The sequence below is a fragment of the Grammomys surdaster genome, unplaced genomic scaffold, assembly GCF_004785775.1.
Source record: "Grammomys surdaster isolate TR1022 unplaced genomic scaffold, NIH_TR_1.0 61, whole genome shotgun sequence".
NCBI lineage: Eukaryota > Metazoa > Chordata > Mammalia > Rodentia > Muridae > Grammomys > Grammomys surdaster.
The window spans coordinates 932,115-948,373 of NW_021604563.1; the positions used below are offsets into that span (position 1 = coordinate 932,115).

The 16,259-nt window shown below is 40.8% G+C and overlaps 2 protein-coding genes across 3 annotated transcripts in view; one reads left to right on the forward strand and one right to left on the reverse strand.

The window, feature by feature from the left end:
• Arl13a (ADP ribosylation factor like GTPase 13A) overlaps positions 1–1,385 on the reverse strand; it is a 42,744-nt gene extending 41,359 nt beyond the window's left edge. For both annotated transcript variants that reach the window (XM_028785698.1, XM_028785657.1), the window contains exon 1: positions 1,244–1,385. The gene's annotated coding sequence lies outside the window, so the exon portion shown is untranslated. The remainder of the gene's footprint in view (positions 1–1,243) is intronic.
• On the forward strand, positions 997–15,113 carry Xkrx (XK related X-linked). Its single transcript, XM_028785438.1, has 3 exons — positions 997–2,394; positions 6,720–6,988; positions 13,263–15,113. The coding sequence occupies exons 1-3, from the start codon at positions 2,060–2,062 to the stop codon at positions 14,006–14,008; spliced, it is 1,350 nt and encodes a 449-aa protein (XP_028641271.1). The 5' UTR covers positions 997–2,059; the 3' UTR covers positions 14,009–15,113.
• Positions 15,114–16,259: the final 1,146 nt, after the last annotated feature.

The window sequence follows — 16,259 nt, forward strand, 5'->3', positions numbered from 1 at the left end:
AAAGCAGCCCAAAGAGATAATGTACCATGTACTGCCAGGCAGAGCACCAATCCTCCTTCGAAGCCATCAACATTTTTAAAGAAGTTGTTCTCAATTTTATCACCTCCTTAGAGAGGCCACAAAAGAGGAAGTGTGAGCCTCCAGGCCAGCCTAGACCAGGGACAGCTGTGCCTCAGAAGACAAGCTTTCCAAGGGGACTCTGTCCTCCAATGGGCCCTGGGAAAAGGAAGGGGCAATTGAGGGAACTTCTATAGACAAACACAGATACACAGACAGAGACACACAGGCACAAACACAGTAAATGACGAAGACCGAGTCTATCTTGAGGCCATTTTTTTTTTTTTTTTTTTTTTTTTTTTTTTTTTTTTTTTGGTGGCTGCTCTCTGGTCGCTCCTCCTCCCATAGATTCCTGCTGACACTGGGTCTGCTACATTTATGTTACCCTGAGGCAGATGTTTCCCTTTTTTTCTTTGGGGTTTAGGATTATGCAAACGAAGCATGAAAACAAAAGCTCAGTGGGGTGGGGGAGGATTGCCCTTAAAACCTGAGACAATTTTAGGCGCTCTTTAAGACACCCCTCTCCGGTGGTTACTAACAGCCCTCTTGGCTGTTTAGTATTTGGCACCCTTTCAGAGCCTTTTTAACCAAAGACCTAAAAGTTTCTTCTAAAGCTTCTGTCCTGGCCTCATTTTCTAAGAGCAGAAATCAAGGCATTTATGCGCTTTCGGCGTCTGTAGGCTGTCTCAGAGTTTTGATCTCTATCTGATTCAATCTTTCCTTTGCTGCATACAGACTTACCTGAATGGGAAACCTCTGACCCAATTCCCACTAAGGTTCCCGCTTTTCTGATATTATCTGGAGGGCAATAGGACCTGGGGAGGTTCAACCCTGCGGCCCAGGGAGACACACCTGCCTAACTGCGTGGGTTGAGCGAGTGTGGGAGCGAGCTACTTTAGCTAGCTGTTGTGGAGGGCGGGGTAGAAGTGGGTGCATGCTGCTGCTCCGGGAGAAGAGGAAAAAGCTGTGGCTCCCTCCTGAATCCCGAGGTCATGGTGAGAAATACTGCTGAAGACTGGCACAGGCTCCTTTTGTGTTGCGCCTCTCTACCTGGAGCATCCTTTGGCTACTCATATTGTTCATCTTGGAACTGTGGCTTATATACTTTTTTTGCCCAGCTGTCTCTCTCACTCGCCTGGCCAACGCCACCACCACTCCACCCAAGTCATCCAGGTGCCATAGTTACCAAAGACCAGGACTCGACGCACTTCTCAAACTGTTCCTTTTGTAGCAAAGTGTCTCCGTGAAACTACACCTCCAGCATCTTCTATCCGGTTTCACGCGCTCCGCTTTTTTCCGAGGAGACATCGTTGGGAACAGTGGTGACATTGCTTTGGCCCCCAACCAGGCGGTCTTAGGGGCGGGGCTTGGAGAACCTACGTGAGAACATTTGCCTCCCTACAGGTCCTGAGAGAGCTCTGATGAGCCAGCGAGTAGGCTAGCTAATAGGCACAACCTAGTAGCAGGTTGGATGGATACCTAGGTGCTGAACTGAATCTTTGACAGGACACCCAGGTTGTGCTCCCTCTTCTACCTTGGCTCGGTTCTCTGCTGACTTGAGAGGATACACGGATGAGAATCCCTAAGGAGAAGCTGCTGAGTGTGTGATGTGCCTCCTCAAAGTGGCTACTCCTCTGCCTGGGGGACTATGAAAGGAGGCTTGGGGGAAACAGCTGTTCCTTGCCTTTTCACACGCCTGGAATTGGACACCAGACTCAGTGCTGGAGTGCTTGTCCAAGTTTCTCAGCACATATGTTGAAGATTGTATTCCAGGGCCAATCAAGAGTGAAGTTCAAAGACATACTCCTGGACTTTCCACTCCAGACTCTCAAGTTAAGTCTAGAAGTGAGGTGTGTCCTGTTCTGACTTGTTGGTCTTCATTCAAGGACAAAACTAGCCACGGTCCACCTGACTGATCCTTGGACCAGCAGTGGCTACAGGGTCTCTTTTAGGGATGGATGGCGAAGAGCTCTGAACTCCAGACAATAAGAGAGTCTCCACAATGGACAGAGTTTATGAGATTCCTGAGGAGCCAAATGTGGTTCCTATTTCATCTCTGGAAGAAGATGTCATCCGTGGGCCTAACCCACGCTTTACCTTTCCATTTAGTATCCTCTTCTCCACCTTTTTGTACTGTGGGGAGGCTGCGTCTGCCTTGTATATGGTTAGAATTTACCGAAAGAACAATGAAACCTTCTGGATGACATACACCTTTTCCTTTTTTATGTTTTCATCTATCATGGTTCAGTTGACTCTCATTTTTGTCCACAGAGACCTGGCTAAAGATAGACCACTATCATTATTTATGCATCTAATCCTCTTGGGACCTGTTATCAGGTGAGCATTTTTGAATCTCTACCCAACCAACTTCCTTCAAACAGGTACAGGGGATGGATGAGGCGAATAGTTATATGACTGGTACTGTGCTTCTAATCACCTTATCTGAAATCTTGGGTATTGCTATAGGCCATAGTGCCTTTGTGGCATGGATACATATTCAAAAACCGTGAGCACCATCACCAATAAGACTTGATTAGACAGTTCTTACTGAGTTTGTGTTGTGAAAACAGGTATGGGACCAACAAATGCAGTCACCTTGTGCTCTTGAGCTAGAGCTACAGAGGGATTATTTTTCACTTTACTTGGATGAAACCCAGGGGTCGGCATGCTAAGTAAGCGCTATTTCATTGAGCTATATAGTCCTAGCCTCCAGAGACTATAATTTGAATTCTGTCATTTAGATGTTCTATGAGTAAATAAATATGTATTCCTGCCTTCATTCATTCTGACATTCAGTTTTAACACTGTGGACTTCTTGAGCTGTTTTTTTTTTTGTCATTTTCAAAATTTCTAGAATTGGTTGAAAAGTACTTTAAGTAATAGGAGGTAGCAAGGTGGTACTAAACTCAATGAAGTTCAGTCTTCGATATTGGTAGATCAGTTTCTTGCTTATTTCTTGTTACATTGCTAAAGTAGGTATACCCAGGTTGGAAGGACCAAAGAAAGGCAGTACACCTCTGTATGGAGTTAGTAGCAAAGAGCGCTAGGATCAGGTATTCCCATTCATATTGCTGCAAGCAAGATGAGAACGTTCTTAATTGTAGGGAGACAGGCATCTATGCCCACAGATTCATCTGGATGCTATGGGGTTTCATTGTAGAGAAATATTGCATAACTTATGAGGTCAGGAGGGAAGAATGGATCAAGTTTGTCATGACTGTAAGAGAGACAAACATCTGGAGTCAGCTGAGGAATGTGGGTCACAGTGTTGGTGTTGTAATCATAATAGGAAGACCGCTCATCAGAGATCTAAAGGGTCTGTGAAACATACTAAGAGTGGGACCCCCCATTAACAAAATTTATTATCTGTGAATATATTTGTTTGTCAATTATATTTCCATAAGTCTGGAATATGTTTATCAATATTGTTTTAAACAATGAGGAACTAGTTAAGTCTCATCACAGAACTTGTAGGCTGAGCTATCTTTACAAAGCAGTGACTCTAAGTTTGGTCTTCCTCCTGTTATTCGCAAGCTGTATGGCCTCAGTGGTAACTCTTAAAGATGCCTTGGGCCTCAGTTCCTTCATCTGTATCATAAATGCGTTAGGCTAGACGACTTTGTGTTCCAAACCCAACTGCTCGCAGGGGCTGTGTGTATACTATGAATGAGGGAAGTAGGGCAAGTGTTAGAAAATAGTCTCACATGTGAAATAAATGGAAACAAAGTCTCAGTGTTAAAGAAATGGAATACCATGTCAAATTGGAATCTGGGATGTGCCTGTCTAGGAAGCAGTCACTTTAAAACTCTAATCTACTGTTTGTATGTTGGAGTTCGATATTGACAGATCTAATTTTGGGGAGTAGTTAGTTCTCAAGTCAGAGGTTTCTGTGATATTTCATGATTTTAAATTTGGCAACTTACTAAAAGAAAAAAGAAAGAAAGAATGCAGTATGAGCCATTCTCTATATTTAATGTACAGATGTGACTCTGATGGGCATATGTAACTTGATCTAATGTTACGTTCCTGTTCAAAAAGTTTGAAGTTAGCTGTAAAAGGAAGACTTTATCTTTAACTTGGAACCATGAAATTTCAAGATGTCACGACGGACTCAGGAAAACAAATGTTTGGTCCTTTTCAAAATGCAATATACCAAATTAGCAGCTGAAGAGGATGCAAGCACCTAGCCCGCAGCCCTTAGTTTTTACTTCCTCTTTTTGTTTGTGGCCTTCTAAGCTGTTTTTCACTTTGTTCTATATAGAGCGTTGTTCACTGTTTTTCAAATTTGTCCTTTAGTTTGTATGCACATGGATGGAGCAGCATTTAGAACCCCGGTCACACTAATCCCACAGCAGAAAGAATACTTGATTTTATTGAAAATTTTTATATATTTTGAGACTTTCTTACATACATGCTGTATATATCATTTCCACCTCGCTTTCCTTCAACTTCTTCAATGTCTCCCTACTCCCTTTCAGATTCATTATTCCTTGAAAAAAATATATATGATAAGAATATAATATATACATATAATATATAAATGCTTCTTGAGTCCATTTAGTGTTATTCATATGTGTACGTGTTTAAGGCTGACACTCAGTAAACATTAATTGCCTATAGTTCTTCAGAAGAATTATTGTAAACTCAGAAATTACACTATTTATACACCTATTTTCAAGGCCCATTCCTGTTTTCCTTAGGTAAAGAGTATCACCACACAAATGATGTTTCTAGGGCATGGCTGTCTTACATGAAATGCACACATGCTTCTGGAAATCTATGTACTCTGGTTTACTGTAGCTCAGGAGTAACCAACATACCCTTACTTAAACTAACAAATAGTCTCACATATAGACTCATAGGCAGGAGACTTCATGCCACTGCTCCCAATATTTTGTTAAACAGTAGTTTGGATGGGCTTGAAATTAGACATTTTCCCCTAAGTAGTCAAAGTTGCCGTTTCTTTTCTTTCCTTTCTTTTTCTCACTCAGGTTTGTCTATAGAAAGTGGACTTTTCAGGGCTGGGAAGATGGCTCAGTGGATAAAGCACTTGCTGTGCACACATGAAGATTTGAATGTAGTTCCCAGAACCCATGTACAGCTGGACCTCTATTCCCAGTACTCCTACAGTGAGATGGGAGGGAAACACAAAAGAATCCCCAGAAGCTTGTGGGCCAGCTAGCCTGGTGAATGCAAAGAGAACCACCTCAAACAAGAGGGAAGGCAAGGACCAATACCCAAGGCTGTCCTTTGATCTCTACATACTCAAACTGTAGCACATGTATGCCTCACTACACACACAAACACACACACACACACACCACGTGCCTGAAAGTAGAAATTTCTTCTGCGCATATTGGAGTAGTACATATGAAAAAAATTTCAGGGGATTGTGGAAAATGGCAGCCAGAACCTTATATTCTAAACCTTTCTACTAAGAGTCAAGGCTTAGAGAGCACATCAGTCCTGAACTTGTCTTTACTGTTTTCCTATGAGCCACTCTCCGCTCTCATCTTCTGCCATTTCCCACTTGCCTTCTCCTTTTTCATGCTTATTCTTTCTTTTGCTCAGCAAATGTTGATCAACTTCCCCTTTTTGTGACAAGAGCTGGAAGCAAGATAACTAGAGCCTCTTGCCCTCAATCTATTAGAGATGCTTTCTTAACTTCCAGTACAAATATTCTTGTCAAAAATGGTTAAGTTTCCATTCTTTTCAGGGTAAGAGTGTGTGTGTGTGTGTGTGTGTGTGTGTGTGTGTGTGTGTGTGTAGGTGGCAATAACTCAGGTGTAACAAAACAGCATGTACTTAGTTGCTTTTTTTCCTTCTGTTTATCACATGAGAACTGCCAGAGACTTTTGATTTTGATGGGGGAGGTGTGGGAGGGTCACAGCAGGAAATCGGCTCTCAGCAAGATTTCAAGGGTAATAGGCTCTGGTAAGGTTATTTTCTTTGTAAAGAAAGAATCAGGTTTAAAAGGGATCTCTCCCCCAACAAGAGGCACACACAGACAAAAAGAGATGTTTTCCTGGAAGCAGAACCTAAGAATCTCAATTATGAAGCTCAAGGCATTTATTAAAGAATGTTTGAATTTAGGAATTTAAGGTATTGTGAAATCCAGGGCCTTTTGGAGCCCCCATTTTCTCTCTGAACATAGTATTTCTTAATACCATTGTATTTGAGGCACATTTTAAAAACCACAGACATATTTTTGAGGAGATAGAACAATTCCTTGACTACAAAGTTTTTTTTTTTTTCTTTTTTTGGTTTTTCGAGACAGGGTTTCTCTGTGTAGTCCTGGCTGTCCTGGAACTCACTCTGTAGACCTGGCTGGCCTTGAACTCAGTGATCCTCCTGCCTCTGCCTCCCAAGTGCTGGGATTAAAGGCATGCGCCACCACTTCCCGGCTACAAAGTATTTCTGAAATGGTGTTCTTAGGTCAGTGAGTTACCAAAGAGAGAGAGAGAGAGAAACAAAATCTTAGATCCAGGTGACTTATACAAGATATGGCCAACTCCTTGATTCCTGTGTAATGGAAAGATGAAAGAAAATGTCAAATAATAATAATAATAATAATAATACCTCCCCCAGATTTTTTCCCTTTATGACACCTTCCTTTCTTGGGACAATTTTAGCTAAGTTCCCATGATGCTTTACTCCCGCAGATGTTTGGAGGCCATGATTAAGTACCTTACACTGTGGAAGAAAGAGGGGCAGGAGGAGCCATATGTCAGCCTCACCCGAAAGAAGATGCTAATAGACGGCCAGGAGGTGCTGATAGAATGGGAGGTGGGTCACTCCATCCGGACTCTGGCTATGCACCGCAATGCCTACAAACGTATGTCACAGATTCAAGCCTTCCTGGGCTCAGTGCCCCAGCTGACCTATCAGCTCTATGTGACTCTGATCTCTGCAGAAGTCCCCCTTGGTAGAGGTGAGTGGGGTCAAAAGAAGGGAGGGCTCTGTTTAAACCAAAAGTGTTAGAAGTCTAGGCCTGAAGTGTCCAATATACTGGCTACTAGCCTCATGTGCAATTTAAAGGAAAAAAACACCCTCCATTAAAGCACATTTTCTCGGTAGTGATGTCCATATTTCAAATGCCCAATAACTATGTCTGATATTGTTTGGGATGGCAGCAGTTTAAAATGCTTTTGTCATCAGAAATAGTTCTCTTAGGCAGCACTAGAACTTATGGAGGCAGACAACTCAGACCTGCTACAGTGTTTAAATTGGGATAAGCAGTGTTTAAATTAAAAATTTTACAAACACATCCTCTTGCCACAGTAGCAGTCAGAAAAAAAAGAAAACTTTCCCTTGTCACCAGTGTATACACAGTGTTGCTAGTTGCTTAAGTAAGTTGTTTAGAGATGTCCACCTTTAGAGTAAAGGTTCTCAAATTATGTCTGTATATCATAGTCATGTGGGAAGGTTCTTTGTCTTTCTTTTTTGTTTTTGTGGTGGCTCACATTTTATTCCAGGCTATATTCCATTATATAGCCCAGGCTGACAGCTAACTCATGGCAATCCTCCTGCTGAGCTTCCCATGTGCTGGGACTACAGATAAGAGCTGGCATACCTGACTTAGAAGGTTCTTTTTAAAAATTTGTCTTCCCTCCTCAGACCCAAATTGATCACAGAGTGTGGGGAGGCCAGGAATCTGCATTTGTAAAAAGTACTCTAGTGGATTCTGGCTAGTTTCATTAAAGAACCATAGATGTAATCATTTCCTCACATTGTAAGTAGAGAGACAGAGAGGGGGTGGGGATGCATACAGGTCAGTCAGGCCTGGTCCAAGGACTGACCTTCTTTCTTGATGATCTCGGGAGGAAGTTACAAAGCAGCCACTGACATAAATTCCTAATCGTAAAAAGATGAATCTCTACATGAGTAAGACCTATAGTAGAGGAAGCAATGTGAGTCAGGGCTGTCAAGGTCAAGATCAAATCTTGTTAATGGATTTTACCAGCCCGGGTTTGCTTCATCTGGTTGGACAGATGCAGCTTCAGATGCGGGTAGAGTTTGAACCATTTCTTTATAAGTATTAAGTTCTCACCTTGGTTGGCAAATTCCTCTGTCTCAAATGAATGGAAGAGGGGCAACTCTATTCCCTTTGCTCCATTAACAATTGTTTTGAAGTTCTGTTGGTTTGGAAGCTTTTTACAAGGGTACTTTTGACAGTAGTTTGAGGAGAACATTGTCTGGAAATGCTGCTTGTCTTCCTGAGAATTTTGAGAGCTGGAAAATCATCTAGTTAAAATATGTATACAACACAAAAGTGACAAACGTGCCAACTGACTGGCCTACAGGTAATTGTATCCGCAGAGAAAATTTCTGGAAACTATAAAAAAAAAAAACCCCTACCTAAGAAGCCCTGAGAAGGCAGTGGGGTGTTATCTTTAAATGCTTCTGTATGAAAATTTGCCATCTTAATGCACTACTATTTTTTGTTTTTATTTTTAAATTATAAAAGTTAGATATTTTGGCAACATCTCAGACCACATAGAATAGATATAACATAGAAAACAGAATGTCACTCACCAAAAGTAATTCCTGTTAACTGTTCAGTATATATCCTCCCAGACTCTAATTTACTGGGTATGCATAATGGACTGTGGATGTAGCTCAATTACAGAGTGCCTGCCTAGCATGTTGAAGACCTTGGTCTAATACACACACATACACACACACACATACATCATATTTGAAATGCTCAATTTTTGCATATTAAAATATTCATGGTTTATAGTTTTTTGCCTTTTATGCATTTTTGAATTTATTCTCTCTTTTGAATTTAATTTAATGTTTTTTTAACTTATTCACTTTATTGCCCCTCTCCAGTCACCCCTCCTACAATCTTTCCCCCCATCCCCTCTCTTCTTCTCTCTGAGCAGGTGGGGCCCCCTGGGTATTCCCCCCACCCACCCTGGCACTTCAAGTCTCTGCAAGGCTAAGCATTTCCTGTTTCCTCTCCCACTGAGGTCAGACAAGGCAGCCCAGCTAGAAGAAATTATTCCACATAAAGGCAACAGCTTTTAGGATAGCCACCACTCCAGTTGTTCAGAACCCACATGAAGACCAAGCTGCACATCTGCTACATACGTGTAGGGAGGCCTAGGTCCAGCTCATGTATGTTCTTTGGTTGGTGGTTCAGACTCTGAGAGCCCAAGGGTCCAGGTTAGTTGACTCTGTTGGTCTTCCTGTGGAATTCCTATCCCATTTGGGGCCCACAATCCTTCCTCCTAGTCTTCCATGAAAGTCCCCGAGCTCCATCCACTGTTTGGTTGTGAATGTCTGTATCTGTCTTCGTCAGCTGCTAGGTGGAGCCTCTAAGAGGACAGCCATGCTAGACTCCTGTCTGCAAGTATAACAGAGTGTTATTAATAGTGTCAGGGATTGATGCCATGGGATGGGTCTCTAGTTGGGCCAGTTATTGGCTGGCCATTCCCTCAGTCTCTGCTCCATTTCCCCGATCCCTCCATTTCTTGTAGACAGGATAAATCTTGGGTTGAAAGTTTTGTGGGTGGGTTGATATCCCTATCACTCCACTGGAGTTCCTGCCTGGGTACAGGAGGTGGCTTCTTCAAGTTCCATATCCCCAATGCTGTGAGTCACAGCTAAAGTCACTCCCATTGATTCTTGGGCGCCTGTCCAATCCCAGGTCTTTTTTTTTTTTTTTGGCCTTTCTTACAGGTTTTTCATACCAATCTTCTAAATAGATTGATTTCCAAGACCAATTTGCCAATTACCACACTTTTTCAATTTTTTTTAAAAAAAGATGTATGTGTATGAGTTTGTCTGCACATGTATATATATTCCACTTGCATGCCTGATGCCTGGAGAGCCCAGTAAAAGGCATGATTTCCTGGAACTGTAGGTTAAGAACCTTCTTATAGGTGCTAGGAACTGAACCTGGGTCCTCTGTAAGAGTAGCCAGTACACTTAACCGCTGAGCACCTATCTAGTTGCTAAGCTTTAATTTTATATTTTAAAAATTATGTGTATGTATATACATATGTGTCTGTGTGCCAGAGTTCAGGTGCCTTCAGAGGCCAGAGGCAGAAATATCAGACACGCCTCTGGTGAGTTACAGGTAATTATGAGCTGTCCAATGAGGTTATTAGGGAGAGAACTCAAGTCTTTTGCAAAGTAGTAAGTGTTCTTAACTGCTGAACCATCTCTCCAGCCTCCATTTCCCCAATCTTAATAAACAGTAACCACAAAAGAAAAAAATCACTGATTTTGGATTGAGTTAACTCAGTTCGGTACGGGGGTTTTATATGAATAATCAAGTCTGTGTTGGATGGTGAAAAAGGAAGAAGAGAACTTTAGAAAGCCAAGAGCAACAACTTTGCAATTCTCTATTCATGTTTTTGGGGAAGGGGAGGAAAAGGGGGAGTGGAGGAAGAGGAAATAGAAGACAGAAGCTATAGACACCTCTCCAATGCTTTTACATGTAATTATTTTATTTAATCCTCACAACTTTATTATTCTCATTTTACCTTCTGATTAGTTTTCACTTTTGCAAAGAAGATATAAACCTATTTAAAGCAAGCAAAAAAACAAACAAGAAAACAGTAAAGGAACTTAACGTTGAAAATATCAGAAATGTAAAATACAAGGAAATGCGATCAAACAAGGATTTGAGAAGGCTTAGATAATATAACTATTTAAATGGTATACATAAAATCCACTTCCATGACATCAGCAATTGATGCGAGCAGTAACTTTCTACTATACAGTCATCATTATTTTTTAAATGTCTGTATATGTGAATAGAAGAAAAACAGATACTAAAAAGCTAAACAAAGAGCCAGAGCTTGACATGATAGATATAAAAAATAAAAAGTTTATATTGAAAGCCAAAACGCCTGAGGATCTTTTTTAATGATTCCAAGAACCATTTAGGTTTTTAGTAAGAAACTATTTCTAGACTAGATTATTACATATTAGAGTGGAATATAATAAGGTGTTTCTTGGGGTCTAAAACAGATGAATTTATACTATTATTTGATGATTTAAAGGTGGATCCTCTTCAAGATAAAATAAGGGAGCTTAATGGCTTCCAATCATGATGTAGCTCCTTATGAAACTGAACAGTTTGTAAGAATTCCACAATCTCACTTCAAGCAAGTATATTTTTTTCCTTAAAACAGCCAAATACTTATTATTTCCTTTTGAGGTGTATAATTTTAAAAGGTTCTATTGATTAATTTAGAGGAGATTACATAATAAATATAATCATTTTTATTTAAAAAAAAAAGATGCAGTGGTAGACCCAGCAGTTAAGTAAATCCTCCCCAAGGAGGATTTTTGAAGGATTTTGAATCCTAAGCATGTATTTTTGCCTCTGTCAACTCAGAAGTCTTCATCATTCCACCAACCTTTGTGTATTAGCTTTGAAGGGTTGGCAAACTAGATATGGCCTCTTCTGCCTTCATGAGATTTCTACTACATTTTATTTTTTGGCATATGCAACTGGAGTGAGTCACTCTAGAAGACTGGTTTCTTGAAGCAGATACACATCAAAGATTAGATGTCAACTGCAAATGGCAGTTTCTAGACGTGGTAATCCAGTACTTGAGAAGCAGAAACAGGATTTCTGTGAGTCTGAGTACAGCTTGGTCTATATTGCAAGTTCCAGGCCAGCTAGGGCTACAACAGAGTGAGACCCTGTTTCAAAAAGGAGCATCAGAGGAAGAAGAGGAAAATAAGGAGGAAGAAAAACCTTATATGTCTCCTAAGATTAGGTTTTGTCCCAGATAGTATCAGTTTATTTATCCTTTCTCACTGTCCTTATAATGCTGTCCTATCAGTTAGGTCTGCCCTGTACCTTTACATGTGTCCTTCCCATGTCAGTGACTTCTCAGTATTAGTTGTAAGACTTGTTCATTTTAAAAAGTTTACTTTGTATATTTCTGTGATTAAACTCTTGCATTGTATGGCTATCTGAAATTTCTAAATTGGAAGCTTAGAAAACAGGAAAGCATAAAAGCATCTTTTTACTATTTTATTTGCTTACTTTTATAGTGCTGGAGCTTGGGTCTGTGGCTTTCTTCATGCTCACTCTCAGTAAGACCTTTGCCATATACCCAGCCCACAGGATTTAAAAGAAACTGACTTAAAACCCCACCAACTTTATAGAAGGTGTTTTGGTTTATTTATTCTATTTTCTTTCTGTGTGTGATATTTTGTTTTATTGCATATATTTTAGGTCTACAATGAGAAGTTTTGATGCATGTATATCACTTCATATAATTACTAGTTGTGTGTATGAACTCTTTCAGAAAATTACAAGTGTGAAATATAATGCCAAGCTGTACATTAGAGCTCCCAAATGTAATCATTTTGTAACAGAAACTTCATTCTCTTTGGCAAAACATCCTCCTGTTCCCTAGCCCTAGGCCCTGGAAAGCATTGTTTCTTTGAATATAGCTCATTTATGACATTTCACTTATAAATGGGGTAATAAATTATTTTTATTTCTGAGTCTTGCTCATTTCACTTAGCATAAAGTCCCCAATATCCATCCATTTTATTGCAATGATACAATTTCCTTCATATTATTGTGGAGTAAATCCCACAGCATACGCATACCATTTTCTTTACACATGCCCCCATCAATAGACGTTTAGATTGTTTTCATATACTAGCTATTCTGTATCTCACTGCAGTGGATGACATAATAGCATCCTTTGAGACACATTGTCTTTCCTTTGTGCATGTACCCAGTAGTGGAATTACTGGATCATATGCTAGTTCAGTATTTAATTATCTTCATGCTGTTTTCACAATGGCAATATAAATGTATATTCCAACTATGTATAAAGGTTCAATTTTCTCCATATCTGTGTTAGATTTTTTTCCCCTAAATCGTGGCCACCCTAGCAGGTACTAGGCAGTATCTTATTGTGGTCATTCTTTGCACGCTGGCAAGGGCACTATCACTGAACTCTACTACCAGCTCTCACTGTGATTTACATTCATTTTTCTAATGATCTGTGATATTGAACATCCTTTTCTATACCTGTTAGTCACTTCTATGTCTTTGTAACAATGTTTATTCGGGTGCATGCTGTTTGTATGCATAGCTGTGACCATCTATAATCTACTCTTAGTTAAGGGATGTCCCAAGCCCTGCCCAACATCTCTGGACCTCTTCACTGCAAACACTGACTTATTGCTTCTTCGTCTCTTTCTTTATTTTGCAGCAGTGCTAATGGTTTTTTCCCTGATATCTGTCACCTATGGGGCTACCCTCTGCAATATGTTGGCTATCCAGATCAAGTATGATGACTACAAGATTAGACTTGGACCACTGGAAGTTCTTTGTATCACCATCTGGAGGACATTGGAGATCACTTCCCGCCTCGTGATTCTGGTGCTCTTCTCGGCCACCTTGAAGTTGAAGGCTGTGCCCTTCTTAGTGCTCAACTTCTTGATCATCCTCTTTGAGCCCTGGGTTAAGTTCTGGAGGAGTGGTGCCCAAATGCCAAACAATATTGAGAAAAATTTAAGCCGAGTCGGCACTCTGGTGGTACTGATTTCTGTCACCATCCTCTATGCTGGCATCAACTTCTCTTGCTGGTCAGCCATGCAGTTGAAGTTGGCAGACAGAGACCTTGTTGACAAAGGTCAGAACTGGGGACATATGGGACTCCACTACAGTGTGAGGTTGGTAGAGAATGTGATCATGGTTTTGGTTTTTAAGTACTTTGGAGTCAAAGTGTTACTGAATTACTGTCATTCCCTGATTGCTGTGCAGCTTATCATTGCCTATCTGATTTCCATTGGAGTCATGCTCCTTTTCTTCCAGTACTTGCACCCATTGCGCTCACTCTTCACCCATAACGTAGTAGACTACCTCCACTGTATCTGCTGCCGCAGGCACTATCGGGAAAGGGTTGAGAACTCAGAGACATCCTGTGAAACTGACACAAGGCAAAGTATTGTCTGATATTTTTTCTGCTCCTGAACATTATAGGGTGGGTTTGGGGTTGACAGGAGTAACTGTGAAATTGAAGGAGTTGGTGAGCTTCCTGTGTGTGTGTGAGTACTCACAGGATCGTTTTCTTGACAATTCTAGTAAGCCTAGTGAAAGAAAGAGTGACCTGCAAATAGGTTTTACTTCTTTCTGATTGACTGCTATGCTTGGATACCAGCACTAGCCACTGTGTTTTAGTTTATCCACGTCCTAGTCAACTGGAATAACCTCTAGGTACTTCACACAGGCTCTGAATTTCCAGCTTTGCTCATTTGTTTGAGGTATTGCTGAGCCTCCCTGGGCTGATCTGAACTCTGCCAGAACACATCTGTACTGATCAGGGAATGTGATAGCTTACTAAGAATGAGAACCTCCCAGAAAGTAGTCTGACTGTTGTGTTGCCTTTAGCTGTGAGAGTGGCTAGAATATTTGTATTTTAATGAGGAACTGTGGCTAAGAAGAAGGCTCCATTATTGAAGAAAACTACTCCCCAAATGAGTTAACCCCATTAGTATTTTACTGGTGGTCATTCAGCAAAAATTTTTCTTTTAAGACAACCTTCATAGGCACTCCCCTTTGGAAGGTGTGCACAATAGGATTCCTTCCTATAGGGAATGAGGCAGGATCTCGTGTAACTCGGGCTGTGCTCAAAGTCACTATGTAGCTAAGAACGATGTAGCTTGAACTCTTGATCTTTCTGCCTTTACCCTCTGAGTGCTGGGATTGCAGATGTGTGTCACTGCGTTTGGTTTATATGGTGCTGAGGACTGAACCCAGGGCTAGGCAAGCACCATTTATGCAGTACTAAGCACTGGAACTGGAGTCAGATAAGCACTCTACCAACTAAGACATCCTTGGTCCCCACAACGACTCTTAAGGAACTGTGTAGGCCTCCAGCTCCATTGAGAGAAATGTTTGAATGAAATTTCTCACCTGGTGCCCCATTAATAGGGATTTCCTCCAATTCAGGTTTTCTGTCTTTGCATTTTGTTACTTGATGTAAACCTCAAAAAGCTAAACTGTAATTTGAAGTGTTTTCTGATATGTGAAATAAAAGAAGATTTCTTTGTGTCTGCTACTGTCCTGGGTATTTTATTGATTTCCACTTAGGGGGATAAAGTAGTAATGGCTAAACCACCACCTCCATGTGGTTTTGTATTAGTCTGGGTAACTCTTCAGCGATATAAAGGTGGAAGAGGGAAACAGATCACATGAGATTGTCAACACTGCTGTCTCCTTGCAGGATTTTAGTTGCTAATGAGGAATGTAGTTGGTTTTTTTTCAATCTTCTTGTCATTAACAAACACCAATGGCCCAATACACATATATTCTCATGTGCCAACATGCTTATATCTCATACCAGCTATGTGCTTTGGTGGGCTTCTCTGCTAGATGCACAAAAGGTGACCAAACAATTGATGTTGTTATGGCCACTGTCCACTGGAAAAACAATTATCCCAGCATTATCTGACAAATTATTGTCTCTCACAGACCAGTAAAAGTGAGACAAACTCCTAAAAGTACCCACTAGCTCAGGAGCTATTGGTGTTCGATGATTGCCTGGAGAGGGATAGTTTATTTCAGGGATACAGTCCCTGAGATGCTTCAGGAGCCCCTTCTACACCCATGCACATGCTGGAAGCACTAAGTGGACTTCAGTGATGGATTTGGAAGGGAATAGCGATGAGGGGGTGTAGAGGAAGAACTAGAATGGAGAAAATGGGAGGAGATTTGATAATTTACTTTTAAAACCATTAAAGTTGAACTAGCTATGGACCAATTACAGCTACCATGTTTTGAGAACGTGTAAACAGTATGGTGTGAGGTTTTCTAACACAATCCAGTTTTACTTTTACCAAAAATTTGCTTTTAGCCACCCCCACATCCCCCTGCCCTGCTTACTCTTACTTTGAGAGGCCTCCCTCTCCTCAGTAGTGATCTGTTAACCAGAATCATTCTATTTCCTTATGGGTGTAGTGTGGTTTTACCAACTTTAACTGCTTTGGAGAGCTAACTAAAAAGATTGGTTATTTAATTTGGGAGAATATAGTCATTTGGAGACAGAAGTTTCTTTTTACAGTCTCAACTCCTTCATACCATTTTATCATGACTGAGTCTGGGGTTGTCATATAAGATTCACATGGACTTCTAACAACTATTTAATGAGAATATGAAGGACAGAAATTATCAGTTCTAAAGAGCACTGCATCTTCAGATCCCAATT